This window comes from Mugil cephalus, chromosome 6, assembly GCF_022458985.1.
Source record: "Mugil cephalus isolate CIBA_MC_2020 chromosome 6, CIBA_Mcephalus_1.1, whole genome shotgun sequence".
NCBI lineage: Eukaryota > Metazoa > Chordata > Actinopteri > Mugiliformes > Mugilidae > Mugil > Mugil cephalus.
This window is the reverse complement of record NC_061775.1, coordinates 15106274-15134258: the sequence shown is the minus strand read 5'-3', so window position 1 is coordinate 15134258 and position 27985 is coordinate 15106274. Positions and strand designations below refer to the sequence as shown.

The following is a 27985-nucleotide window of genomic DNA, read 5'->3' as shown; positions in this document are numbered from 1 at the left end:
AAGTATGTGTTTTGGCTCCAAATTCACATCCTGTTCTTTGAAATACTATAAATTAGACCCTTTAAATTGTCTACAGAGTCCTAAGATTTCATGCTTGACAGTAGATGCTAAAAAAGAAGATTTTGAGTTGAGTCTTCAGGCTTCACTCAATGAATCAGCAAAACCAAAAGTTTCTGAATAGACTGTTGTGTTCTGCTGTATTTTGAATACCCTCGGTGTGTCAGCAGACTCAGATGCTAAGAACAGAGGTACATTGAAAATGCTTTCATTAAAGGCCACTACCAGCTGTTAGGGCTCTTCTTCTCATTCCCACTTCCCCCTCCCCCGCTAGCTGAGAACTTACTCAGGCATATTTCAGAGCTATAGAGTGCAGTCAGAGTAAATGCATGTCTTTATTCTCAGTAACAGAGAAAGGTTTGTTCGGTGTACACTGTTCTTAGAGCTATAGGCTGCAGGAGAGCACTAAATTACATTTAAAGCCGCGGGTTAAGAATGTTCTGTTGTAGTTTTTGAATTATATCTTCCATGAATTCCAGTCAGATATGGATAGTTTGAGAACAAGCTGCATGTGACGAATACTTGTTTTGAGCCAAACATATTTCATAATGTGGAAGACATAAATAATGTGGAAGGGAAATGGAAAAAAAAATAGAAAATATTCTAGATGCCCAGTATAAATAGCAGGAAAAAAATACAAAAATTTGAATTAGAGGGGAATAGAATATAAATATGAATGTAAATTTAAATATGACAGTGGAATTGAAAATTTGACTATTGCCTGTACAGATATGATGAACAGTGTTCTGCAACACTCCATAATATCTGTATTAGGGGTTTAACAGACTAGTCGACCTCACAGCCTCGGATGCGTCCGAGAAGAATGGTGAGGAGCCCAGTGGGTCATTGCAGCAAACTAGCAGCGACAGTATAAGTCAGTCCTGAAATATAACAAAAGTACAACTTAAATGCACAAGGTTCTGAGAAGGCATCTGCTAATGCTAGGAGTCCAAACTCTCTCAACAGCAGTCAATGAACAACGCCCTGTGGTAATAGAGAAGGAGGCAACAAATCAACAATATGTCAGTGAATTTTATAGTTGATGATACTAGACTTTTAGCTGATATACATGAAAAAGGCTTCACATAGTGAAGTACTATTAAACGCTATTGACAATGCCTATTTATGTAGACTAAACATAACTGCAGTGCAATGTATTCATAAGCTCGTATGTTGTGTTTGTGTGTGTTGACATTGTTGTAAAGCGTGTTTTTTTGTCCTTGATGTCAGTGAATGCACCATAAGAGAGACCAAAGTTTTGCTAGAGCTGAGAGTTTGCAGAGCGAGATGAGCAGTTTAAGTGTCCACCTGATGGTGTTCATGGTGTGGACGTGGTCTATGGCCGACATTAGCCCACGTTCAAGGTTGAGGTTACCTTGTAAGAAAAGTCTCCGTAGCTTCATTTGCGTGAGAGGCTACAATATGTGTTCAGAAAATAGATGTCATTGTTGCATTTCTTTCTACTGTTTTTATGTGTGACTAGTCGACGTCGATTCAACATTCACCACATATTAGTGGATTTTGTTTTTAAAAAAAGAGCTTTTCAAGCTCTCTCTCAACCAAATGTAAATATCTTTATAAGTAGCTCTTTAACACTTGGTTTCTGTTTATGATGTCGACTAGTCTCCCACTTTTTTCTCTGTCCCTTATTCTGTATTAGTTGTATAAGCTTTAATGAATGTGTCTGTCATATTACAGTGTTTCCCTCCCTGTGTGTACCTGTATACCTGATCAGATGTCTCTCTTTACAGATGAGATCATGCAGCAGGACATCAGGCCCCTGCTGGCTGTGGACATCATAGAGCAGCTTCATCGCCAGTTTGCCTTGCTTTCAGGTACGTAACAAGACTGTCTACATCTGATTTTTTTATTTTTAACTGGAGGTTGCCATTATGGACCATTAATAATAAAGTCTTAATCATAGTAACAGTTAGTCTGTGCAGGTTTTCAGATTCAGGGTAATTATATTTCTTTTTCGCAAAACAAACAATGAATTTGGAAACCCGATTATTGTTTTATGACTGATTTCGTTACTGGTGAGCTTAGTTTTTAATGTTCTTCCCAACCCAGTTTCACTCCTCGCACTGTGACTGTCTCTTCTCCTTTTTCCTTCCTTGCTGGAATTTTTAAGTTTCAGTTTCAGTGTTTGTGACACGGCAGCAAATTCCCAGCGCTGAGCTGTGCTGCTTGTTGTTCTTGTTTTTTGCTGTGACTAACACAAGTCACAGAAGAGAGAACTTTATGTGTAACACAGCTGCTTCTCTCATGACTTCCTATTCTTCAAGGGGGAACGCACAAGAAAATGAGTAATATGAGAAAAGCACAGAAAGTCCTTCAGCTGACTACAGGATTGGTTATGGCGTTTGTTAGGATACTTAGTGGAGTTCAACTGCAAAGACATATTTGTTCACCGGCCCTGGTTTTCCTGAATGAGGGATTTTACCGCTTTTTAATCCCATATTCCTTTTTTTATTTAGTTTAGTTTTATTGCCTCATGAAAACATATATCTCTTAGTTTCTGTCCACTCTAGTGATGATCTGGGAAGATCTAAATTGATAAAAGTGTTGATACAGCTGCCTAAAGCAAGTTACTGGCAATTGAAGCAGCAGATAATAAACTTTAACTTTATATTTTTCGTTCTTTGTCCTCAGTTTTGCCTTTCAGGGTATTCAGGCTGCTCCATCTTAGTAGTAAATGTTTTCAAGCTGCAGACTGTGTTTAAAGAAAGTCTGACTTGGTTAATATTGAGATTCAAATACATTAGAACTAAACACTTGTTCCAATAAGACACTGGTGCTTTGAAGGTTTCCGTAATAAACGTGTGAACAGAGAAATTAGAAAACAAATTTATTGAGGACACTGAATGCTATGGGGGGGGGGGGGGGGGGTGCTTTAACAAAACTGATATTTAGAAAAAAAAGGTATTGTTTTTTTATCGCTACGATAAAAAAAGTGATTTCAGATGCATACATGTTCATTGTTGTGAGTCAAATAAATCTAATACAAAATGATAGAGGGGAAATTAGGCTGTAAAATTGTTGCAAATGATGCATGAAATTGAAGCACAAAACATTTGTTGAATGCATAATTAATGTCAGCATGGTATGGTTATCCTGATGAATGGCAGTTTGCTGGAACAACTACGTAAAGCATCTGTCTGCAGCTAACATCAGAACTGCTATCTTTCTCATGTGAAAGTCCACTGACACTGGCACGGCCGACTAGATTCTCTAGGAACGCTGGCCTATACTTACTTAGTGGAATCCAGCTGCTGGTAAAAGTCACATTTTTATTTTTGAAACGTTTAGAAAGGACATTGCTTCTGCCACCGTAGCATTCATGCCGGGTGCCCTCAGAGTTTCCAGACCTGCATTTTGTGGTAACACAGAAGTTCAAGCGGTTCTCCAGGGATGCCTCTCATTCCTTCTCTCGGTCCTCTCGCAGCAGCCAAAATAACCGTTTCCAAGAGTTCCTCTCTCAGCATTACATGCCTCCAGAATTACACAGGTTTAACACAAGCCTGGTTTATGGGCTCCACCACATGTGTGTGTCTATCGTGAGAGTTTTTGCCTTCACAGTAGGATTGTCTGCACTTTTCTCATATAAACTGGAACCATTCTCTGTGTAGCCAAAGTTTTTTTCCCCCTCGAAGTTCTTTTTTTTTTTTTTTTTTTTTTTAAACCCTGCAGGTGAGGCTCTGTATTTTTACTTTCACATTACTAAACGAGTGTTCCTCAAACCTGCATTACTTTTTCCGGCCACTTGAGGGCAGTGAAAAGAGCTGGAGGCCCAACCCTTTCCCAATCTCACACAGTTAATAAAGCTTAGACTTAGGCTAGATTTTAATGATCCACAAGGGAAATTAACTCTCTCATAGTAGCTTCATTGTTATAAAAAGATGAGGTGTTATACAGGTGGATAGTTTCTGTAACATTCTCACTGCACACAAGACCTGAGCTTCCTGACAAAGTAATATATATCCAGCAGATTCAGAACATAAGGAATACTCAGTATCATCTGAATTTACATTTAAGTGGACCACCTCATGAATGTTATAGTCTAATAATACCAATAGACTAATCAGATTCTACCAGGGAAATTGCTTGGTCGCAGTAGCTCAGTTGTGCACAAAATCAATCAGTAAATAAATAAAACAGTATAAGCCAAAATTAAACAAGATTTGCATTTGTACAAAGCAATATATTTCTTATAATGAATAGTTTTTCACAAATTCCTCAGTTCAGATTCAGTTGACATCAGTAGATAAATGAGACCTTTATTTTTTAAATTACTGGTTAGTTTTAAACATTTCCAAATAAATGGAAGAGATCATTTAAATACAGATATTTCTCTCTGTAGAACGTTGACTGTTATTAAGACTATAATACAGTAAAGAATGGAGTAGTGGTTAAAACATTCCTCAAATCAGCACCTCCCATCTCCCGCTGTGGCAGTTACCCAGTACATAGTCTAAGTAGTCTGATACATGTATTTGATCTTACCTTGTCTTTTAACTCACTGGGACTTAAGTCAGTATGACCATGCCAAACGTAGTTACCTTACCTAAGACAACCAAGCTTTTATAACACTGAGAATAAGTTTCTCTGTTCGGGAGGTGAATTGGATGTTTGTGTTTGCGAGGTGACTGGATAGAGGAAAAGTGCATTTGTTTGTATGAGCAATAAAAAGAACACGTGATGTCAGAATTAGACATATTTCTGTTTTACTGAAATATTTCTATTTACTTTTTCCAGTCCATAGTTTTAATATCATAGTTGAAGTGGCAAGGGATTTGTAGCTCAAGGGCGCCACCTGGTGACTGTTGTGCAGAAGCGTACGTGTGAAACTGAATGTTTTCGTAAATTTATGCGTGTTTTTAAAAAAAAAAGATCCGGATTGGAATTTTTCATGTCATTAAATTTAAATTACAAAATGAACAATTTTGTTTTCTCATGAGTGACAAGGAAAAGTTTTAAAAAATAAAACAGAATATCTGTGGGCGGTGCACACCTGAAACTTATGTGACTAGGGCCTGTAACAAGCAGCTACTTACCTGTGGTTGGAACAATAACCCCCGCCTCCCCACCAGTCATTGACAATTAAAACGTCTTGAAGGAGCCCAACAGGTCCAGTTGTCCTTTTTTCAGCTTTTTGTTTTTTTTCTTCTTTTTTTGATATTCCATGACATGGATGGCCGACAGCCTTCACAGATAGACTGACTAATATCGTAAAAAATAATGTTGTAATAATATTTAAAATAATAATGTATATATCTGAAACAAGAGTTTTTATCACTAAGAGTTTTATTGCAGATCTAAATTTAAAACATACATGTAAAATACAAATAATAAAATGTTCTGCTAGAAATGAAAGAATGTCTTTTTGTCAAATACAAATACATATCCACAACTAAATGTTTATAATAATAGAAAGTCAACTAGTAAATGTTATGTGTGGGGATTCTGTGCCGCAGGAGGGCGAGGGAAAGATGGCGCCCCCATCATCACTTTCCCAGAGTACTCAGGCTTCAGTGAAGTGCCAGAGGAAGACTTTCTGAATGTAGTTACTTACCTGACCAGCATCCCAAGGTATGTATACACAAATCAAACCTTTTCTTTCTGTTTCTGTCTTCACATAGGCAGATGCAAAAAATTGATTACTCATTGTAAAAAAATATTAATAAAAAATAAAAAAGAGTTTAGGTTTTATTTCGTTTTAGGTTGAATTGAATTCATACATGGATACTGTTAGTGGTTGACACCACCCACCCAGCCCCACAGGGCTCGAGGACACAGGGTGTAATCATCCTCAGTAAACTGAGATGTCCTCGTTCACACAGACGTTGTCAAGTGTTGGGTAATGCATTCACACTTCAGTAGCTATAAAAGCGCCGCACCTTGTGATAACCACATTGCCCTTTTTAAAACAGGCTCAGACTGCATCCATATTATGACAAGTCAAGTCAAACAAGTCAAGTCAGCTCATGGCCTCTGGCAAACGTAATTCCACTACTCAATAGAACTGGCCACTTTTGAGTTCTCATACTACCAAAATAAGTAAGTGACGAATTAATCCAACTCCAAAGACCAGCACAGCTGCCTATAATCACACAAACCCAGAGGTGAATGCGTGTGAGCATGTATAAATATGCACAAGATGTGTTTGAGCTCTGCATGTTCAGCTACGGTAAAAAAACAAAACAAAACTACTTTTAGAAATTGGATGAGTGTAGCTTAGACAGACTCTTATGTTACAGAGCATCAGTGCAGTCACATATGTTTCGTCTATGTCCCTTCTCCAGCCTGGACGCTGCCAGTATCGGCTTCATTATCATCATCGACCGGCGGAAGGACAAATGGAGCTCAGTGAAGGCCTCTTTATCCAGGATCGCTGTAAGTTCTCCAAGGCTCCCGGTATTCAGGTCACTCTTTAAAGCTTAAAATCTGGTTGAATATATGAGTTACAAGGAGATTATTACACACCTTACTAATGATCCTCTATGTATCACTTTATAATTTGAAACTGCAATGTTTTGAAAGGCTGAAGCTAATGCTAATTACTAAATGTAATCTAATAAAAACAGCGTAAACGACTCAAAGTAAGTTTTAAATGCATAAGGTTTTAAAAGTATTGAGAAAAAAAAACTTGCTTCTTCTGCTTTCTTTTTTTTTTTTTTTTTTAAATCTAGGGAGCATTTCCTGGAAATCTTCAGCTGGTGCTGGTTCTGAGGCCCTCCAGGTTTTTCCAGAGGGCCATAGCAGACATCGGGATCAAACTGCACAAGGATGACTTTAAAATGAAGGTACCAGTAAGCATGCTGGCGCTTCATTCTGCATGAACTGTGGCCTGGCTCAGAATGAAAGACCCAAAAGCACAACACAAAATAGGCAGCATATTGTCAAGTCGTGGAAAAAACAGTAAGTGCATGCCTGCCTGGAAATTGCCTGGAAGTGGTGGGGTGTTTTGATACTTGGACTAGAAACATCTGATCTGTAAACAGTGTAGCTTGCTGGTTTATGCTAGTGTCTCAGTAGACAGTTTTTTGATTTAGAGATGCCCCACAAGGTGAACTACTTTCAGTTTCCGCAACATTTTAAATTGGATTCAAATCTAAGCATTGACTTCAGCATTTCAGCATTATAGTTATATCCATGGCTCAAATATTCCAGTGCATAATATCCATCCTGCATATGCATATCATACATGCAACCCCAACTATCATTTGTTACTGTGGATAAACAACTCAGTTCTTGATTCATCTGTCCAGAGTATGTTATTCTAGGCCTTGTCTTTACACTTAACCTGGAAAATTGTGATTTCAAGTTTAGGGATCTGAAGGTGCTTGTGTTTTCCATGTGTCTAGATTTTTTAAATGTTGTAGTATAAAAACCTTTATTTGCATGTACTGTTTTAAAGTTGCTTGTTGAAATGTAATCAGTTGAAAAAAAATCCATAAATGTACTTATTTTTTTTCCCCATGTGATTACAGATAATGGAAAAATAATTATAAAAGCAGGACGATAAAGCAGAGGGAGCAGCGATTAGAGCGGCAACAAAAAAACAGAATAAACTGTGAGGGTTGGCACAATGCCAGCTGAAAGAACAAGTACAATCTGGTTATCGCTGAACTGGTTGCAGAAATGTTGGGGACATCATTCACAGACAGTGAATGGTAACAGTTAAGACAGTTTGACTGAACCGGTGGGAAACCAGAGAAGGTGGAAGTAGCAGCAGTTGTGAAACAAAAGGAGAGCGCTCAGATCATCACAATGAAAGAATGCCAACAAATGCCAAAGGCGCACAAGTTCGGCGAGACTGTTGTGAGACCAGGTGTTTTATTCAAGGTTTCGACACAAGTATTTTTGTTTTATTTTTTTTATTTTTTTAGGTTTTGACACAAGTTAGGCCCAGTCTCTAATGGGAAAACAGAAAGTGTCCCAAGTTTTCTGAGTGCAACACAAAGCTTTTCACCTCTGTGTGGCTGTGTTTTATAAAGTCAACAGATATTAGTTGGATGAAAGTCTCAGTTGATGTAACATTTTAAGTGTGAGTTTTGTTCTATCGGATTCAGCCAAGCTGTCCTAATGGTTGATTGTTCAATTTATTCAACAGGGAAAGTTGCATGAAGCGCCTCTAGGGTTTTACTGTATTACTTAATCAACGCAGGGGGCTGTGCTTTTTCTACTTTTGCCCCCTCCCAGCCTTATTCAAAACACCTAATACGTTCGGTATGACACCACTGCTAGAGAAACCATCATACAGACACAATAAATCGCAGATGGGGATCTCATATCCGGCAGAAGCATCATTGTTGACCCAATTAAATGGAAAAAATATGCATAAAAAGATATAAACACAGACAGAGGCTGTCAGCCATGCATGCGCTCATACATACTGACCTGAATGTGGAAACAGCCTTTCCCCGGCTGAGGCAGTGTAGCTAGCTCCAGGGTTGGGTGGCCTTTCCTCACAATATCCAGCTTTTCCCTCAAAGTCCGCCGTGAAAAAGGCTTTCTGAGAAGATCTGCAGCCAAATCGATAGCCACTCCTTCTGCCGTCGTGGGTTAAAAAAAAAATAGCTATCAAAATGGGGACGAGATAAACATGAACTGTCAGCAGGCAAAAAAAAAACAAACAAACAAAAAAAAACAATCGATAAAAACACAGGAAGCTAAATGAGTTGAATGACTAAGAGGATGCTGGGCACTGCCGAACAAGACAAAATAGTTTGACACAATGGTGGAGCGAACGCCGGGCTTTTATCGATAGGCTGATGATGACTGAGAATGGGTGAGCTTCATCAGCTGCCACCGGAGCCTATCGCTGCAGGAGAAAAGACAAGAACCAAAACTACCTAAACAGATTTCTCACGGGCCCTGCCATGGCCCTGCCATGTCTTTTCCTTCAGGCCACTGTGTGCTCACTCCAGAGCCACAGAAGAACATAAACAGCTGCTGATGTACTGTAAACACCAATTAAACGGAACCCGACGAGCGATTCCAGTGAAAGAAACCACACTAAATCTTAGTTTAAAAGGTTTTATAGAATTCCTCTGTGTTTGCAGATTGTAATGCTGAACTCCCTATCTGACCTACATGGCTACGTGGATAAAGGCCAACTGACGCGGGAGCTAGGCGGGAACCTGGAGTACTGTCACAGTCAGTGGATACACCATAGAACTGTGAGTAATTTCCGGATTAAATATAATCCAGGATCAACCACAGTGTTGGAGATTTAACTGTTCCCAGTATCAGACGAGAAGATCTGACAGATTTGACTGTAAAGGCTGTATGGTTACTTATATTCCATTATGGTTCAGAGTGACACATGATTTTTTCCCTTTTTTCCCAGGCCATAGAAAACTTTGCCGTGACAGTGAAAACCACAGCCCAGATGTTACAGAAGTTTGGAACAGACCTGGCAGAGACGGAGCTTCCCAATGACGTTCAGTGCACCAAAGACCTTCTAACAGTGCACACAGAAAAACACAATAATCTCAAGGTATTTCCCCTTGAGATTAATGTCATACCAAGACTTGAAGAAGAGAAAAGTTCAAGAAGCTTTCTTTGTGTTTTGCTGTTTGTAAAAAGAAACATCTATGTGTGCTATGTGATCAGTTCTAAATGCTTGTATGTTTTCAAGCGATCCATTCACAATGAAAGGCAGCCAGTTACATCTCTGTATGTGTGAACAGGGTTTACAATATAACATACGCTTTGGTCTTATTAGCAAACCCACTGAAACTTGAATGTGTGTCACAGTCATAAGGGCTTTGCCTTGCAAGTTATAGCCGCCCCCTAATAATGTCACCAACCTCCTTGTTCTCAAGGCCTCTCGCCCAGCCACCTGACTAATGACCAATGTCATTATCTAAACAATAAAACCATATTCCATATAACATATGGAAATAAGATCTACACACACTGTTCTTCTCTTTTCTCTTAAACAGGATGAACTGAAGCTAGCTCTGAGGCAGGGCACCACTTTGTTCGGTTGTATCAAGGAGCAGGCAGCCAAGTCAGAGGACCATGAACTTAACCCAGATGAGATGGAGAATCAGACCACTGTGGAAAGGTAACTGACTGAAAATGGCTATTATATATCAGATACAACAGTCAGGTGTAACGTTATGACCATCTTCCTAATACTGTGTATTGTGTGTGTCTCCTTTATGCCTCCAAAACCATTGTGACCCATCAGAGAATTGACATGTGGGGGCCTTTCTGTGTTTTTTGAGTGCTCCTAAACTGTTTTTGTGTGTGAGCCTGTGTCAGGCTGCATCCTGCTATGGTACATGTCTAAGTAACATCCACATGCCAGGTCCAAAAGTTTCCCAGCAGAACACTTCATTGTCACAAGATGGTCATTTACTTCACCTGTCAGTGGTTATAATGTTGTGGCGGGTTGGTGTGTGTGTTCCATTTCAAGAACAGTCCTATAATAACTCTCTTTATGTATTCAATAAGGTTCTTGTGTGTTTCAGGCTCCTAGCCCAGCTGGACGAGACAGAGAATGCCTTTGAACAGTTCTGGTGTAAACACCATCTGAAACTGGAGCAGTGCCTCCAGCTCCGCCACTTTGAACAGGACTTCAGAGAGGTATATGTGTAGACCTGCCTGACTGGCTTCCTGTGGCCTGCAACCTTTGGGTTATGTGTCATCTTTTCATACAGCTTCAAAAAACATCAACTGTGAGATCATTCTTAGAAAAACATCACAAAAAAAAAAACAACCAGCTGAGTCAGTGTCCGAATTGTGTAGAAGATAAGGTCTGTGTTACATGTTTTATGACTTGTTTATACATTTAAACATAATCATTTGGTATTTTTAAGAAAAGTTTCGCTATTGCAAACTTATGTCAGACCCATTCATGTATCCTCATTACTACAATGTCATGATTCTCACTTTAAAACAGCAAAAACAATATTAAAACTAAACGAAATTAGCAGACTTTTGCCAATCAATTTGTGTGCGCGGCGCAACTTGTCTTTTGTCTGTCTTTGTTCACTCTTTACAGGTCAAAGTTTCTCTTGATAGTTTGATTGACACGCTAAACGGCTTATCAGATACCGGGGACTGTGTGGCAAGAGTCGAACACCTGCTGAAGGAACTGAAAACACTGGAGGAGAAGGCTCAGGTCAGTGAACACACACAAAATGGCCATTTTGTCTGCATATTGAGTTAATAAAACAGAGCAGTTTGTGACTGTTTACTGAGCTTCACACATTAGCAAATGGTGTCTTAACCATTAAGCTAAACCTTCTATAACCCCCAGAGAAGGTGAATAAACAAACAAGCAGTAATTTAATTACAGTTACACATTAACAGCATCTTCCATCACCAAGTGATTGCTTTGAAAAACATATAAATGAATTTGGTAATTGATTCTTTGTCCATTGTCAACGTTGAAATACTGTATCTTGTGTTATACTAACTATAACACCACAACATGCCTTGTGGTATAAAATACTTAAGTGCCCCTCTACAACACCATCACTCAATCCCTTACATGGGGGGAGTACTTATAAAATGGTATTTTTCGGAAGATAAGCAATTTACAGAAAAGTGTAAATATGCTTAAATATGCTGATTATGGCACAACTTCCACATGTCAATTGTTTCTAAACTCTTTTGCCACCAGCCAACACTAGTAAAGGCCCAGCTCCATGCGCAGCATGGCGACCAGCTGATCCAGAGCAACCATTACGCCGTGGACTCTATTCGACCCAAATGCGTGGAGCTCAGGCGGGTCTGTGATGACTTCAGCAACGAGGCCAAGAAAAAGAGGGACGTCTTGTCGAAATCCCTGCAGATACACATGGGTATTGATAAGGTGAAGATATGATGCGACTTCTCGTTATTTTTTGACAACAGTGACTTTGGTTTTTTTATCAGTCTTTCGCGTTACTGAAATATTATGGAGCCAGAAAACAGTGAATCTTTTGATTGTGAGCATTGCATCTTTCTCTTGCCGGAAAGATCTCAGATCCATATGTATGGTCAAGTCACAACCTGAAAAATGAGACTGAACAGCACAAGTTGTCACATGTAGCAGGAAATTGAAGACAACCAAATGTATGACATAGGAAGAATGGGATGGGATGAGGGAAACAAAAAGGGAACTTCAATAAAAACGTATTATAATGATAACAAAAGCTACTGAAATGATGAGCAGGTAATCCAAGTAATAAAGATGCAATTAGGAGAAAGCAAATACAGTGAGGAAACACTGGGGAGGACATCTGGAAATCAATAGGGAAGCCGCTGAAGAGGGGAGCAAACAAACTGACAAAGAACCAGTCTGACGACAAACTGAAAAAGGACCAGTCTGATGACAAACTGACAAAGACCGAGTGGAGAAGGACAGATAAGGGACAACACCAATGAACTAAAACCAACAGAAAGACAAAGGGTTTATGAATCTTTGAATGTAAAAGAAGACAAACACATATTAAAATCCAAACTGGATCAAAGTACAGAAATTAGGACCCATGGCAAAATCACAAAAACGTATTGTGGCACAACATCTGCAGCAACAAAGAAAATCTGCTCCGATATCAGGGATTCAGAGAAGCTCAATGGACAGAGACAGAATGATAGTCTGGTAGAAAATGTCCAGCAGCTTCTGGAGTAAATGGAGAGTCTATGTTAGCTGATGAGTCCAGTTTGTGATCCAGATGTAGACCCATGTACTTATAGGTCTGACCACCTCTACACACTCCCTGTTGATGGTTACAGGCTGCAGGTGGGGCCTGGACCTACAGAAACCCATCATCTCCTTAGTTTTAACTGTAATGACCCTGAGATGAAGTCATTCACCACATTCTTTCAGACTCCTGCTCATGTCCACTCATGTCCGCCATCACTGAGAAACCTCACAATTACATTGTCATCTGAGAACTTCTGAGGTGTGCAGGGTGAATGGGACAGTTATTTTATTTTTATCTGTCTTAATAAACCTTATGCTTGCCAAATGACTGCTGTACTGCCAAATGACTGCTGTACTGAGATATTAAAAGATGTAAGATGAAGCTACCGATAACCTTCGGCATGCTAGCTGACATGGTTAGCATTGTTTTGGTAGACTCCTGTGAAACCTGCATACTGTCGTTTGGCTAGTTCACCAGTTCCCAGTTAAGTTGTACTAAAAAAAATATGAATAAAATAGACTGACTTGTTGTTATGGAAACCCACCAGAGTTCATAGCAGCCAGGTTAGTCCCTTCTCAGTTCAGTCATTTGTCTCATTTCCCTTTAAACCTTCTCTCTATTCCAAAATGGTTGAAAGTAAGTTGAATCTGAGAATAGCTGTTATTTTTGCCTTCTTATGCGTAAGTGCTTGAGAGCCAGTATTGACTTTCTCATTCCAGGTTTTGTTTTCTCTGCAAACTGTATTTTCAATAGCAAGTTTTGAAGTCACTGTTCTGGCTCCATAAAATAGGACTAAACTTACAGACCCTACAACAAAACAGTTGCAGAAGCTCTGTGGAAGTCACAGTGGTGTTTTGTGGTAACAGTCATTATCGAAACCCCAAAGTAGCAAGCCAGCCATCGTCATCTCTAGAATAATTGTGTTAACCTGCCAAAAAAAAAATGGAAAATGGGTTTCCCACTCCAGGCTGGATGCCTTTTTTTGGCGCAGAGCAACATGAGCATCCATTCCAGTCGTGTCTCCGGTTACCAAATCAGGTTTTGCAAGAAAAGATTATATTACAAACATAGTTCAGTCTAATGTTTTGGGTTGTGAGCTCCACAGCAAACTATGTGCCTGGGAACAACAAGAGCCAACATTTGCTGTCTCAGATATTGGAATGGCCTAATGACAACCTGAGGTAATTGGGTGATGTGTATCTCAGCATTTGATGAGCACAGTCTTGTGATATATCCATAGTTTTACAGCTGGGACTTTAATCTAGGGCTATGTGATGTTGATGGAGGTTAGCATCTGAACTCTGGGCCTCAACATTGAGACTCAACATTAGAAAGAATGATACAGCTACATTGAAATCGTACTCTGTTAATCTGCTCGAATTTCTGCTTGAATTTCTTCTACAGGTTAACCAGTGGTGTGAATCTGGCATCTATCTATTGGCGTCCCAGGCTGTAGATAAGTGTCAGTCTCAGGAAGGGGCAGAGTCAGCACTCACAGACATTGAACGCTTTCTGGAGTCGGCCAAAGAAAACCAACTGACTGAACTGAGGAACCTCCACAACCAGTATGAAGTTGTCCTCTCCGAAGATATCAAGGTAAGTTGCACTCAGGGATTTGTTTCCGAGATAACTGTACATTCAAATGATGAGAACAAAGTAAAACACTGAGCTTTATACATCCAGGACAGTGTCCTGAAGGCGTTGAAGCGACTAGAGGATGTCCAAGAGATGTTCGAAAAGCGTCATGTCAGTCTGAAGAGACTTTCAGCTAAACAGACGAGACCCATTCAGCCTGTTGCCCCACGACCTGAGTCCTCTCCCAAACGCCCCCCACTGAAGAATCCTCCAAGGACAACAGGCAGCCAGCAACGTGAGTCAGATTTTTTGATACAGAAAATGACAAAACTATTGTAGTAGGTTCAACCTTTTGAAACACTTGAAATGCCTGTGAAAGAACCGACACCCTGAGCTGCGAACATGTGTCAAAAAAACATGGTTTGTGCATCTGAAGCCGTTTATATGCATGCATGCGTTTAACTTAACACAGGCAACCAAAAAGGAAATTATTAAACGCACCTCTTCTGTGTCATTCATTTTAGCTCTGGCACGCAGGTCGTCCGATAACTCTAACAGTGGCAAGCAGCCAGTTGAAACTGATCTCAACAAGAAGAAGAACATACGCAAGACCAAAGCAGGCATCAAGGTACCCGCTTCCATATCTCACCCTAACAGTATGTCATATTCATTTCAACGTAAAATAGAATTGCTGACTATGACACTAGGGCTGGGTACTGTCCAGCAACCATGGCTTTTGTATCAATCTTTGATTTGAAATAATTTATTTTCTAAACAAATACCACGGTTATTAAAACTGGGGTAATAACTTAGCTTTTACTGGTTGAGGTGCTACACAAGACAAACAAAAGTTCAGCAATACTCTAAAACATTGAGGTCAGTCAGAATTTTTAAACTTTCTCCAAGTGCAGACACAAAAAACATGAAATCCTGTGTCCATGCCACTTTTGTTTTAACTTATTCATTAACATACAGCTATGGGCCCCTACTGTACACTGTATAAATATGGACCCCCGAACAGCCCCTTAAAAGTGGAGCCAAAGCAAATAGAGCTCCCCCTACTGACTGGCTGTAGTATAGACCATATACGCCACCTCCTCCATGTTAGTAGATGGGACACAAGTCAAACTAAAATACACATTGAATATTTTATTTCAAGGATGGTTTTTGTCACTTTAGGTAATTAACATAATGTTGATGTACAGTATGTTCACTCTGTAAAGCAAGAAAAAAACAAGAACGGTGTGTAATCCCACATTTAACATTTGTAACTGTAGGTAGAGCAGAGTGAACTAGTGTCCGTATTGCTAGGAAAAGACCATCAGTTTGGCCAGTGCCAGGAAGTGGCGAGACATTGTCCATGTTTATATACAGTCTATGCTCCCTACTCATCCAAAATTTTTAGGGCAATTTCTTAATTTATGACATCCCAAACTGATGTGTTTTGGGATAAGCCGCACTGGAGAATGCAGTCTGATTCATGCCATAGTTTATAAAAGTACTTTGGGGAAACATTCTAGCTAAACAGGATGTGGCACGTCTGATGATTCTCCTTCCCTCCTCTCTTCTCTCCTATACTACATTCCTCTTTTTTTCTCTCTCTATCTGTCTGGTCTGCCTCAAGCAGATAAGTTCTTCTCAAGGTTACTTACTGTAAAAGAGACTTCTTCATTGCCAGCTCTGGCTTTATTGTGCGCTTGCTTGCTCCAATTAGCAACTCCTCTTATCTGTCATAAAAGACAGTAAATCATTCAGACTGCCCAGAACAGCTTGTAATCTATGTATTTTGCAGTGGCTTTACGCTGTGTTCAGTTAAATATTTACCACTGCTGGCCACCTGACAGCAAACACCTAGCATATACTCATTATCTTCTGGCTGTCCATAGGGACTGCTTAAATGCACACCTCTGTTGGAGAATACATTTGGGTTAGTGAGGTTGCAGTGGAAGCTGCATGATACATAGTGTAAATGTATTACCCAGTAACTAAATGTGTATATGTTTGTGTGTCACAGATTGAGGTGATGCATGAGGAAAGCCAAGGGGGCTCCACACATGTTGTTGTGTCAAATGAGACTGAGGAGAGTCTCTCCAACCGACGCAGGTAAGGATAGGACACAACTGAGCTTCACTAAAATAGTGAAACATACAGTGTACTAAAAATACAACACAACTGCCCTTCAGTCCATTGTGCTGTAGTATTGTAACTTACAATCAAGTAACACATGCGCACGTGTAGGAATTCTAGTTTTTGTTCTGTGGTTTGAGCTCCTTTCAGAGGTTTCATTTGGTATTCTTGTGTGTGTGTGTGTGTTCAGTGGCGGCATCACGTTTCCACGTGGCACACCTATGTTTCATATTGACATTCAATTGAGATTTAAGTCCAACACAGAGAAAGTTTTTTTTTCTTTTTTTCAAAGAACTCGAAAGTACGTTGCATATACTTCCTGTTGCACAGTGAAGCAACATACACATCAAATAACAATCACCAGATAAGTACAGCTGAGATTAAGGAAGTCATCTTTTAATCTTTTTGATCTCTTTTTAAATGCATTTGCATGCAGAACCCCCCCAGGGAGTTACATTTAAGCCTTTAACATCTATAGATGTCATGGTTAATGAAACAAATGCACCTCCTGTGTAAAATTAAAGCAATTCTTACCTTTCTGTCATGTTTATACTTGAAGTAATCTTAGAATGCTCCTAATAAATGTACGGCACACTAATCCACCAGGTGTTGAAACTCATCAATATTCAGTCTGATCAATAATTTTATTCAGTCTCAATAAAATGATTTGCCGATCTTCCTGGCTATCATTCATGGTGGCGTCCCTTCTAGTTGACTACCGCTGTCACCTCTCTGACAGAGACAGAGCATATTTCTTTGTGACTATATGAGATAAAGTTGCCGTATAAAAATGCTATAATTACAATGTTTATGGTAGTTGATCAGACTACCAACTGAACATAACGAGGGCATTTTATTTCATACCACATATACAATTGAAATTTATTTAATTATTGTTTTCACTTACTGGTGCCTCTGAATCTGACTCAATTGCTCCTCAGCCTCTACCTTCACTTTCCATGCCAGAAATGCATACCACCGATTTCCTTTCCGATCTGATACTGGGTAAAATTCAGGCTGGTATTGGCAATACGGATCCAATACTTTAAGCAATACTTTGTGCATTTGTACATCTAAAAATAGTAGTGTATTCGAAATCATAGCTTCATAAAGAATACAAAACATCAGAGTAATTTCTTTATTTATTAATTTTTTTAAACTCATTAGCCTCATTTACTTTACAGCCGAGCTAATAAAACAACAGAAAAAAAACACAATCATACAAAATATGTAAAAACAATTAGTAAAATATTAAAACCCTTAAAATAAATTATTTCTTAATTATTAAGTTCTTCTATCTTAATTGTAATACATTGGAATTCAAACACTTTGTTCTCCCCTTCTGTCCTCCTTTAGTCACTTTCCACTGTGTTCCAAATCTGTTTTGCTCTGTAGGCATGATTCACATAAAAAAAGACAACAAATGACAATAAACTATAGTTTAATTAGTGAATGTGTTCAACAGGATGGAGCAGAGCAGCAGTGGCAGGGAAGGAAGTGACAGAATTATGAGGGGGCAACAAGGGCTAAGAAGGGGAAATAAAGTTCAAATGATCCTGGAAAAGTAGATGCATAAAAGCCCTGACTTCCCTTTGATTTGAAATATAAATCAATTTGATTTGAAATACAAATCGAAGGTGCAAAACAGCCACGCATTGATACCTGCAACCCTGACTTGTCCCAAACAGGTGAAGGTCTCAGTGTGGAAGATGTAGTTTTTCTTGAACTGACTGGTGTCCCAGTGTGAAATGCACTAATGATGATGATAACGATGATGAATGTCAGTCATGGTTGTAAACATAGTCCAAGGTAGAGATAGATAATAGATAGATAATAGATAGATATATCTTCCTGATCCAAAGAAAGTGGCACAGGATTTTTATGGAGATGATGTTTGTGCCAGTTCTCTCCCAAAAATATTAAGATGGTCGTATCTATTCCTCTGCCATGTGTAATCATACATCATAACATGTCAGTCATCTAAAGAGCTCTTAATTGATCAAGCGCAAACTTAAAAGTGGTAGTTTAGTTATAATGTGAATGTAAATCTCTCTGATTCTGGTTTTGTTGTGTTTCTTTGGGATATTTAGCATTCAGTGGTCCTAGGTCACTCAGTGACCATTTATGTAAAAGCAGCAAAGCAGGAGTAGGTGTTCTGAAAGTATGGCAGACACAGCAGCACCATCCTCACAGCTGTACAATACACATTACCCATAAATCCTGTGGGATTTCTATCCGCCGTTGCAGCCTGCCACAGTGAGCGCATATCTGCGGCATGGCCGTGCGACGTGATCATGTGATCATAGATGCAGGAGTGGTACGGAGTCTTGGCCTCCCCTGAAAAGTACACATGGCCCTGGGGATAGACTCCCATGGCACTGGCGCATATTCCCATGAAGACGTCGTCAATGTACATGGAGGAGTTCATTACGAGAGTTGCCTTGTAGATCTTAGCAGCCACATCCCCTGAAACCACGTACCCTGCTCCGGCAGTGTAGTCTGGATAAGAAGGCCAGGGATACATCGCATACGGGACGTGGTATTTGCTGTCTTTACGGCGATTTGGAGGGGATCCCCTATGTACATGTCCCACCCACAAGTCTTTAGTTCCCGACTGGCTAGTCAGGAGATGCTGCAAGTACTTCACCAGATTAGGCATGTGTACGAAGACGTCATCGTCTGCAGACATGACAAATTGTGCCTTGGGGCAGTAGTTTTGGCTCCAGTGAAATTGGAGAATCAGTTTGTTGGTCAGGTTATGAAATGTATCCACAAAGTTCCTCTGGATTAAGTCTCCATAGATCTTGTCCTCCTTCAACAACCGACTCTGTATCTCAGATCTCTGTCTAACATCCGAGTGAACCCCAATGGGGAAAAGTAGACTCACCCTGACCCCCAGCTTTGACCAAACAAAGCTCTCGTTTCCCCATGTTTCTCTGATGGCCTGGCGCCGTTCAAAGCTCTCTGGTGAGGATTTCACAAACAGAAGGAGAAAGATATCGTCCCAGTTTTTTCCATCTCTGGCTTCACATTTCTTTGGGTGGTTGATGAGGTATGGATAATTCACTAAGGCACCACCTACATTGCGAAAACGACCCGTTCCGTGAGGATGGTTGGCCGTGATGGTAAAGGAAGAATTGAGGAAGTCATAGCTGTTGATCATATAGCGGTATGTGTAGGATTTCACATGACTGACCACATGATGGTCCAGCTCCTCCCAGCTGACCATCAACACACTGAGTACCAGGGCAGTGGCCAGCAGCTGCACAAACTGGTACTTGTGGATACGGCGAAAGTTCATGAACATTGTGATAACTTATTATTTCTTGTCAACACTGATAAATGATAACCTTGGGAGCCTTTTTTGTCCTGGACCTGCTTCTTACTTTCTTTATTTATTCTAGTTTTTTTTTTATCTCCTTTTACTTTTAAACATGTTTTGCCTTTACCTGTCTAATCATCTTCATCCTCTTGTCTGTGTCCTAAAGGTCTGTCTTTTTTTCTCCATTGTCCTCCTATCCTTCCAACTGGTTATTGATGTTGTCACGTCAAGTAGGCCTTTGTCAGGCTCTTCAACAGTCTGAATGCTTTATTACCACTCCCCCTCCACAAGCAAAAGTTTGTCTCCTTCATAGTTATCAGAGTGCAACCGCCTCAGTGTTCATTCTCACAAAACAAAATCACTGTGCTTCCTCCTTCTCTCCTCAGAACTCCCGCCCAGTTTCCAGCATGTCTTCCACTTCCTTATCGATCCAGTCTGATATCTGAATCCCATACGACCGCATGGCACCTGGGGTGAAAAAGACAGAAGCGTATTAAGAAAAGTAGTAGAAAAGTATTAAATTACATCTTAAAAATTATACAAACATGACATTCTGTGATTTGCACTGACCAGGTGCACTAACATGTCACCTTTGAACGCAGGAGTGCTGGAGGTATTTCCTTATGTCTTACAGGCCAAGCAATATAGTTACTCAATCAGACTGGCTACCTAAATTACAGGAACTCTTAGTTACGTGCCTCTTACTCAGAAGTAACTATTTTTTGCAATTTCACAATGCAGTTAGTTTTATGTTTGTTCATGCATCTGTGTTTTGTATGACTCCAAGTGTGTAATCCCCTTTGTAAGAGAGTGAAACTAATTAAGTTAAGATAAGAATGAACTACAATGTCAGTGTCTCAAAGACAGATAATGACTCTGCTGTTACTCACAGTGCTGAGCACAGCAAATTTCTTTATCAGTGGTGTCACTTGTATGTGGCTGCGCGTAAAAGTACAGTACAGGGCGTCCTGTTCTAAATTTTTCGCCGCAACACATTTAGACTGAAAAGTTAAAAATTAAGTAAAACACAGCTTCCTGAAGATATTGCAGACTACCTTCTGAAAACAAAAAGTAGCAGTAGACGCTGTGCTAACCCGGCACATGGAAACACAATAAAGGGACTTTAGTCCAACTGAACCCCTGCCCAGAGAAGCTGCTGACATCTGTGCAATGCGTCTGCACAACAGCTGCAGCGAGTTTTGAATGAATACTGAGGTCGGCCAACTACACAGCTCTTAGGCGGCTAAGCCTTGACATCCTGTAGTCTTGTGACTAAACACATTATGGCAAGATTTGTTCTTCCCATGACACATGCAGGACTGGGGCTATGACCTGAACAAAATATGCTCTATATTTGGAGCTTGGACAGGTTGTAAAAAGAACCATATAGAGCTACTGATTAACATGCAGCAGCACAGTGCAAATGTTTAAGGCACTGATAGTATATGAGGCTGGTTTCAAAAACAATTTCGTAACTTCATACGAGTTCATTCAAGCACCCATTGTTTTTGTCTTTATAAGAGTGATTTAAACTGCTTGGAAATCTTTTGTGTGGATTTAGTCTGCCTTAGCGTCAGCTCACGTAAACATGTGGTTTCAATCAGTCAAACCATGCAAACCACCTGCTCTTGACGCAGACTGTTGATACACAGCTCATATGTGGAGGTTTCCTTTGTAACTTGTTCTACAAACAATATCAATCAGTCAGTCAAGAGATATCTTTTGCTTTAATGCGGTTGGCATCTTGACTATGTGGCTGGAGTGGTTCGAGCAATGAACAGCACAGCTCCAACCACCGTAACCAGTACTAGTAGGTGACGATCCAGTGTTGCAAAATGCAGCAGCATTTGTTATTTCTCATTCTGCTGTTCTACTATTAATACAATATAGATACAATGATGCAACATAGGGCCATGCTTACCAGCCTGACAGGTCTGCAGCAACCAGTGCAACACAAATAGTATAAGTAGTATAAATAGTATTGTTAACTGAATGCCACTCTACCCTTAAAGGTTTACCTCTCCAGACTTTACTTGAAGAGACGGGGAGGAATATACAGGAAACAGTGTCACATGTATCAGCACACACTAAAAAAACAACTGTTAAGGAAATGACAGTATGACAGTATGAGTGAATAACACTTTATAATTTTGAAGAAATGTTGAAGCAAGTTGCGCAATTTTCCTCTTACGTTCTATTACACGTCTTCCAGGATATTGAATGCTGCATTAAGACTCTAAGTCTATACTGAATACTGCATTAAAATGCTCAAACTTTATTCTAGTGAGTTTAAATTTACTGAAACTGATGCGCTTCTTAAGACATAATTCACACATTGAAGCACAGATTTATGCAACCAGCTTGTTTTTTTGTTTTTTTTATCTACAACACCCTTTTCTCCGTTGTAGACAATGCAAATGGGTTCATCTTACAGGAAGTGGAACCGGACTCTCTATGCGGCAGTAAAACTTAAAATCATCTCAGAAAGTGACCCAAAAACTGGGACACCCAAGTGGAATACGCCGGGTTTTTATTTGTCTCCAGTTACAGCTGCTATTATCCCAATGAGTCTGTTGTTAAAGACTGTACAGACTAGAATTTTATGTAGGCACTGCTCCGCTTGTAAATGAGCCATTTTGAATGTAAGTAAATGCAAACTATTTTTACCTGTGAGGTCTGAAGCAAAGAGCACAATAACTACTTTGTCAGGTCACCACTACATCTGTATAATATACTACACACACGCAGATGTTTCACTTTCACTCTATTCTATTTTCATTTGTCAATAGCTAGTCAAATGAAATGGGCTCCTTTGGACTCAGAGTCTCAGACAGCCAGTGTACTGCACACACTCTAGTGCGCTACTCTATATACTTAGTGAGATTGGTGAAATATTACAGAAATGTACAGTATTTCTCCTATCTAGCCTGCGGTTGTATGCTGGCTCAGTGTCATCGTGACAATACGGTAGATTCATGGATTCAAAGGTACCCAGAGACCCTGTTGTCTTGTAAAGTGCTTTGGTAACGTATGGACAACACCCTGACAACTGTTGGAAACTATCTCTGACATGTTGAGATGTCTATAAAGGGGTCATTTTGGCTCAGTGTCCCTGTGATGTGATTCATTTTCACGGCAACACGTCCAAGGACTAAAAATATTCTGAAACTTGAAACTGTCACAACATTTTGACTCACGAGTGCGCCACTTTTATGCTTCAACAGAAAAAGGTCCTTAGCTGAATTCCACCGGCCTTATTTGGTGTCGGTGGAGGTTAAGAGAGGTTCAGTGGTAACACTGACGCCTCACAGACAATGAGGTTCGTCTGCCTTTCCAAAGTATCCACACACTTCTAAGAGTAACAAGGTTGCAAAATGAACATTTTGCCAGCGGTCCCCATTGTGTGCAACAATTTGGGGAACCCATTTAGATTAGCCTGTTCCATCAAACCAGCTACAGTGGTTGTTTGTGAGGCTTCTTCAACTAATGCGCGGAACATGTAGTTCTACACCGAGAAGCTCCCAAGGGAAGTTGGGAACGTGGATGATGAACAAACAAACAAACAAAAAAAAAAAAACAGTTTTTGGGACCTTGACGTCGTCTTACGATAACATCATTTTGCATCACACATCCTGAGACGAGCTCTTCTTAAACTGAAACTAACTATGTCTCAACGGCGTCGCCATATCAAATTTACATGGTTGGTGTTTCCGTGGCTTTTTGAGCAAATGTTAATTGGTGAAAAGCATGTGTTTTTGTTGTGGGCAACTCTTTGAGACAAATAAAAAAGAATCGCTGTTTATTCACACAGAATAATTCTGTGATCTTTGAGGCTGGTGTCATATATTGTATTATAATTTGGTTGGTTATAACTGGTTGAGGGGAAGCCAGAACGTCTCTAAACACATAGTACATACATTATATTTTATCTTTGTTCACGGTCACTTTGACAAGGCAAACATTACAGGAAGGAACCTAAAGTGGACACAAGGATTGAACGTTTTCTTTTTATGTCCCGTTTGTTCACTGAGCAACTGCTAATGTAATCTGCTAACCCTAGACCGTCTATGCTCCCAGCCATATTGCTCTTGTCATATCTGTATCCGTCTTGGGAACATATAAATAAATACCTGGCTAAAACGTGCGGGAGTTTGTACTTCATTATTATGAGACAGTGAGCTCGGTTCCAACTCTCCAGCACAAAAAACACACACATTTACACTGCGTTCCTGACTCACCCGGCTTGCTTTTTTGTTTTTAAGTCCAATTCATGCATGAGTTCATATCCAAGTAAGGCCTTCAATCGCTTTTCAGCTACAAGTGACAGTGGGTCTGCCTCACTCTTTCCAACTTCTTCTGTTTTTCCTCCACCATCTCTGCTCTCCGTCCCTCTGTCATGTTTTTCCCCTCTCCTCTCCTCGCCCTCCGATTTAACCGTCCGCTTGAACAAACTCAGCTGAGGAGAGCTTCGAATGTGAGCTGCTGTGAATGCTCTAGCGAGAGTGAGACACTAAGAGAGAGGAGGAGAGAGATACATACTTTGTGTGTGGAAAGGGTGGGTACATTGTACAGTGGGAGGAACCACACCACTGCATGGTAGTGTTAGGTGTTGAATAACATGCACAAAGGTTTTGGGGAAATATGCGGCCACATCTAACCTCTAAACCTCTTCTAAACACATAGACATAAATCAAACTCCATTTCCTCTGTTATTACAATTGCTACAGTTATTTTCAAACGGAATAAAACTCAGCAGAAAGATGTAGGCCTAATGTAGTATTGAAGTATTTTTTCCCTTATGTTGGCTTTGGAATAAAAGATGGAAAAAAGCAAATTTTCCTTGCGCCCCTTCTAAAAATCCACAAAATAGTCTGTAGACTTCTTAACTATGACGGTTAATGCATGTCCTCCCAGAGCTGTTCCAATGAACACACTCCACCATGCGAAATAAACCTAATTAAGTACATTGAGAGGGGGACAGGTCATGTGCAAAATTGTCCAAATCAGTGTCAGCACTTCTGTTGTTTGTGCACACTTTCTAGGATTGCAGTCATACACATTCAAGTAATGAGCGCACGGGACTGGGCCACTCCCTGCACATTCTTAGTTGTAACGAGGTCAGCGGGAAGTGCTTTAGTTACAGTCTGGGTTTTTAACTGAGACAAACTGGCAACCAGTTTTTCCATGTGTGCGCGGGTGGTACGATGTACGGAATCAAGTGAAAAGAAACATGACAATGCTGAAGGCTTTAATCGTATGAGCTGTCGACCAGATCTGATCATCATCTTCAGCGGATGCCATAAGACTGGGAGAACCATCTCTGTGGGGAAAAAATAGAAAAAAAAATAAAAAAATGCTGAAATTTAATTTAAGATGGATTGCAGGAGCCTTAAATGTAAATTAATGCGAGTTACATTCAAGGCCTTCTCCAGACGAGTGCACAAATATGGTTAGGTTAATCCACGCCATGAAGATGTCTGTGTTTAAGAGTACAGCAGCGCTTTAAATCTGTTGTGTGTATATATGGTAACAGTCCTGTGTTGGTTCACTGACACTTGCCAGAGCAGAAGAGGGAAGCAACTGTGGCAATGGAGGGTGAGCAGCTTACAGGAAGAAGTATGTTGACTGAAAAGCTTATGGATGTGACTAAGTTCTCCTTATTTGGGTTTGAAGGATTACATCTCAAAGAACAAGGAAACACTATTATTTGCGGAGAACTGTGGTATTTCCTTGTCGGAGGAGGTTGAAAGAATAGATTTGTATGTTGTTTGTAATAATTTGCTAGCACTCTCTTGTATGTGGGCCTTGTATAGACGTCGAACACTTCTCATTTTGTTAATAAGGTTTGCTATCTGCTTTTTCAACTGCCACATGAGCATAAGCGTCTCTTACTGTCTGCCCTACTGAAAGGATCAGTTGGACACGTTGGACACCAGTTTACAATGTAAACTGTAAACTGAAGATGCACTCCTGCTTTGCCATTTGCTTCTATTTATTCCACCCTCATGCAAATAATGACAGGCTGGCAGGCAGTTTATTTTGCACTCTCCGCCCTGTGTGTAAAATGTAGAGGATGGAATAGGGTTGCATTGTTTTTCCACCTTTAGCCACTGTGCTGGATCTTTATGATATTATCCCTCCATTGGTGTGCCCACAATGGGACGGTGTTAGTAGAACAGTGAATGACCAAAGGCAGCACAATCAGAGGGCGTCGTAGCATGATCTCTAATAAATAAATAAAAATAATTATCACTTAAAATACCGTTATTGGCACAGCAATAATAATTTAACATTCTTACTTATTGATCAAGAATATAATGGCCACAAATTGGTTGTTTATCCATTCTGTTTCTCTTGAGCTATTTCGTAATAATTCAGAGAACCCTGGTGATGTCTCGGTATGGACTGGAGACTTGTGCTTCTGTGTTACTAGAGTTAAAAATAACATCAGATGCACTGTTTTTGGACTAACCCTAACCACAACCCTAACCCTAACCAAACATCACAGCAATCCATACAATTACTACAATGACCCTACAATGACCTGTTGGCATTATCTAGTGAAGATCTTACTTGTGATCCTTCATTGTCTGAAGGCTCAGAGTTTTCCATGTGGGTAACGTGAACCACAGACAGTAAAATGAGCTTGTGATCAAATTCACAAATGTGTGAAGTGCATGGATGCATGGTTGCATTTTGCAAAGGTCAATCCAGGAAAAAAATTCCTTCTTCTTCTCTGTTGTGGCTTAAGTAATATAAATATAATCAGAGTTACTTAAGTGATCAAGCTGCTGTTTAATATCATGTGGAACAATGTATAAAATGACTGTTTCATTTGAGTGTTTTTTTTCCCCCTTCTTTAAATCTTGATGTTCTTTAATAGGTTTTCAGGGAATAATATACTCAGAGTGTTTCATTTTGATTTTCTTTTTCTCTGCAGGCACATCATGACTGAGCTAATTGAGACAGAGAGGCTGTACGTGGAGGAACTGCAAAGCATCATGGAGGTACGTTGCGTCTACTGGCTCTAGGATAGATTTTCTTAACCGTTTTATATTTCGTTATGGTTTATGTATACCCAAAACAGCTGCAAATCCCGCACCTGTTACCTGGATTTGTCTCGTTTGGCTCTTGAGAACAAGGACACCGGGGCAAATGGTCCTTAATATGTGCTCTTAGTGCTGTTTTGAATAGACGATATCCTTTTAATTCACTCATTAAAGGATCTCATGGAAGGATTAAAGGATCTCATGGATGATTTCATGGATGTAATCATTTGTTCCTCTGTTTCTCCTGGCTGTGCAAAAACAGTTTTGGCAAATTTGGATTTTGCATTGCTTTATATAATCTGGTCTTGTGTACATTCCAAGCTGCAATGAATTTTTTATTACGTTGATGTATGTTTATCAGACAATATGACCACTTACAGGATAATTAAATAACATTGATCATCTTGTGGCAGTACAATGTTCTGCAACATTTTTGGAACTGGCATTCGTGTGGATGTTACTGAGACATGTACCACCCACCTACACCAGACCAGGCAGCCTGACACAGATGCATACACAAAAATGGTTTAGGAACAAATCAAAAAGCAGGAAAACAGCACAAGGCGCTGACCTGGACCCAAAGGGCCCCACTTATAACATTCTGTTGCCAGACACCACAGGACACCCTCAGAAGGCTCAAGTCCTTTCTCTGATTAGTTGTAACTTTTTTGTAGGCTGATGAATTTACATCAGACCACATGACAGCATTTAAATACAGGAAAGTTTGTGTTCAAATGTACTGCGCAATAGCTGCACAATACATGATTAACCTACAAAGTATGAACAGCATGACACAATGTTAATAATGTGATGCAGTCTGCTGGAATTAACAACTAATTATAAAGTAGCCATTGCAGTGCAATTCGTCCCATTTGTCAAACCGTGTTTTTGAGTTTAATGCAAAAATAAGTAATATAACAGTAATAGTTTGTGATAATAAATTGCCTCTTTTCTGTGACTAAGCTCAACTGAAATGCAATGAATAGCTGATTGGGGAACTACTTTAAATAATGGCTTTATCATTTATGATTACATCTTGACAGCTTGCACAGGAGTTGAATATTGGTGCTTATCTTGGCTGGGCACATACTGTATTACTTTGTAGATGGACAGGAGACTCTTGGAGTTCAGTGTGTTGGATGCAGGTGAAATTGGCAGGTATAAAGACCGAATAATTACAGTCAAACAACAGGGACAGCCTAGAT

The 27985-nt window shown here is 39.9% G+C and overlaps 2 protein-coding genes across 13 annotated transcripts in view; one reads left to right on the top strand and one right to left on the bottom strand.

The window, feature by feature from the left end:
* The window catches only part of mcf2l2 (MCF.2 cell line derived transforming sequence-like 2), an 86265-nt gene that overhangs the window by 18937 nt on the left and 39343 nt on the right, over window positions 1-27985 (top strand). For all 12 annotated transcript variants that reach the window (XM_047586096.1, XM_047586097.1, XM_047586098.1 and 9 more), the window contains exons 2-16: window positions 1809-1892; window positions 5532-5646; window positions 6360-6450; window positions 6747-6860; window positions 9123-9239; window positions 9410-9559; window positions 10008-10132; window positions 10542-10656; window positions 11075-11194; window positions 11699-11890; window positions 14112-14303; window positions 14391-14577; window positions 14807-14910; window positions 16297-16385; window positions 26672-26738. In XM_047586096.1, the coding sequence (XP_047442052.1) occupies window positions 1809-1892; window positions 5532-5646; window positions 6360-6450; window positions 6747-6860; window positions 9123-9239; window positions 9410-9559; window positions 10008-10132; window positions 10542-10656; window positions 11075-11194; window positions 11699-11890; window positions 14112-14303; window positions 14391-14577; window positions 14807-14910; window positions 16297-16385; window positions 26672-26738 (1862 nt within the window). The remainder of the gene's footprint in view (window positions 1-1808; window positions 1893-5531; window positions 5647-6359; window positions 6451-6746; window positions 6861-9122; window positions 9240-9409; window positions 9560-10007; window positions 10133-10541; window positions 10657-11074; window positions 11195-11698; window positions 11891-14111; window positions 14304-14390; window positions 14578-14806; window positions 14911-16296; window positions 16386-26671; window positions 26739-27985) is intronic.
* On the bottom strand, window positions 17534-24247 carry b3gnt5a (UDP-GlcNAc:betaGal beta-1,3-N-acetylglucosaminyltransferase 5a). Its single transcript, XM_047586106.1, has 2 exons — window positions 23970-24247; window positions 17534-20199 (listed from the first exon to the last, which is right to left on the bottom strand). Exon 2 carries the CDS (start codon window positions 19714-19716, stop codon window positions 18532-18534), a length of 1185 nt encoding a protein of 394 aa, XP_047442062.1. The 5' UTR covers window positions 19717-20199; window positions 23970-24247; the 3' UTR covers window positions 17534-18531.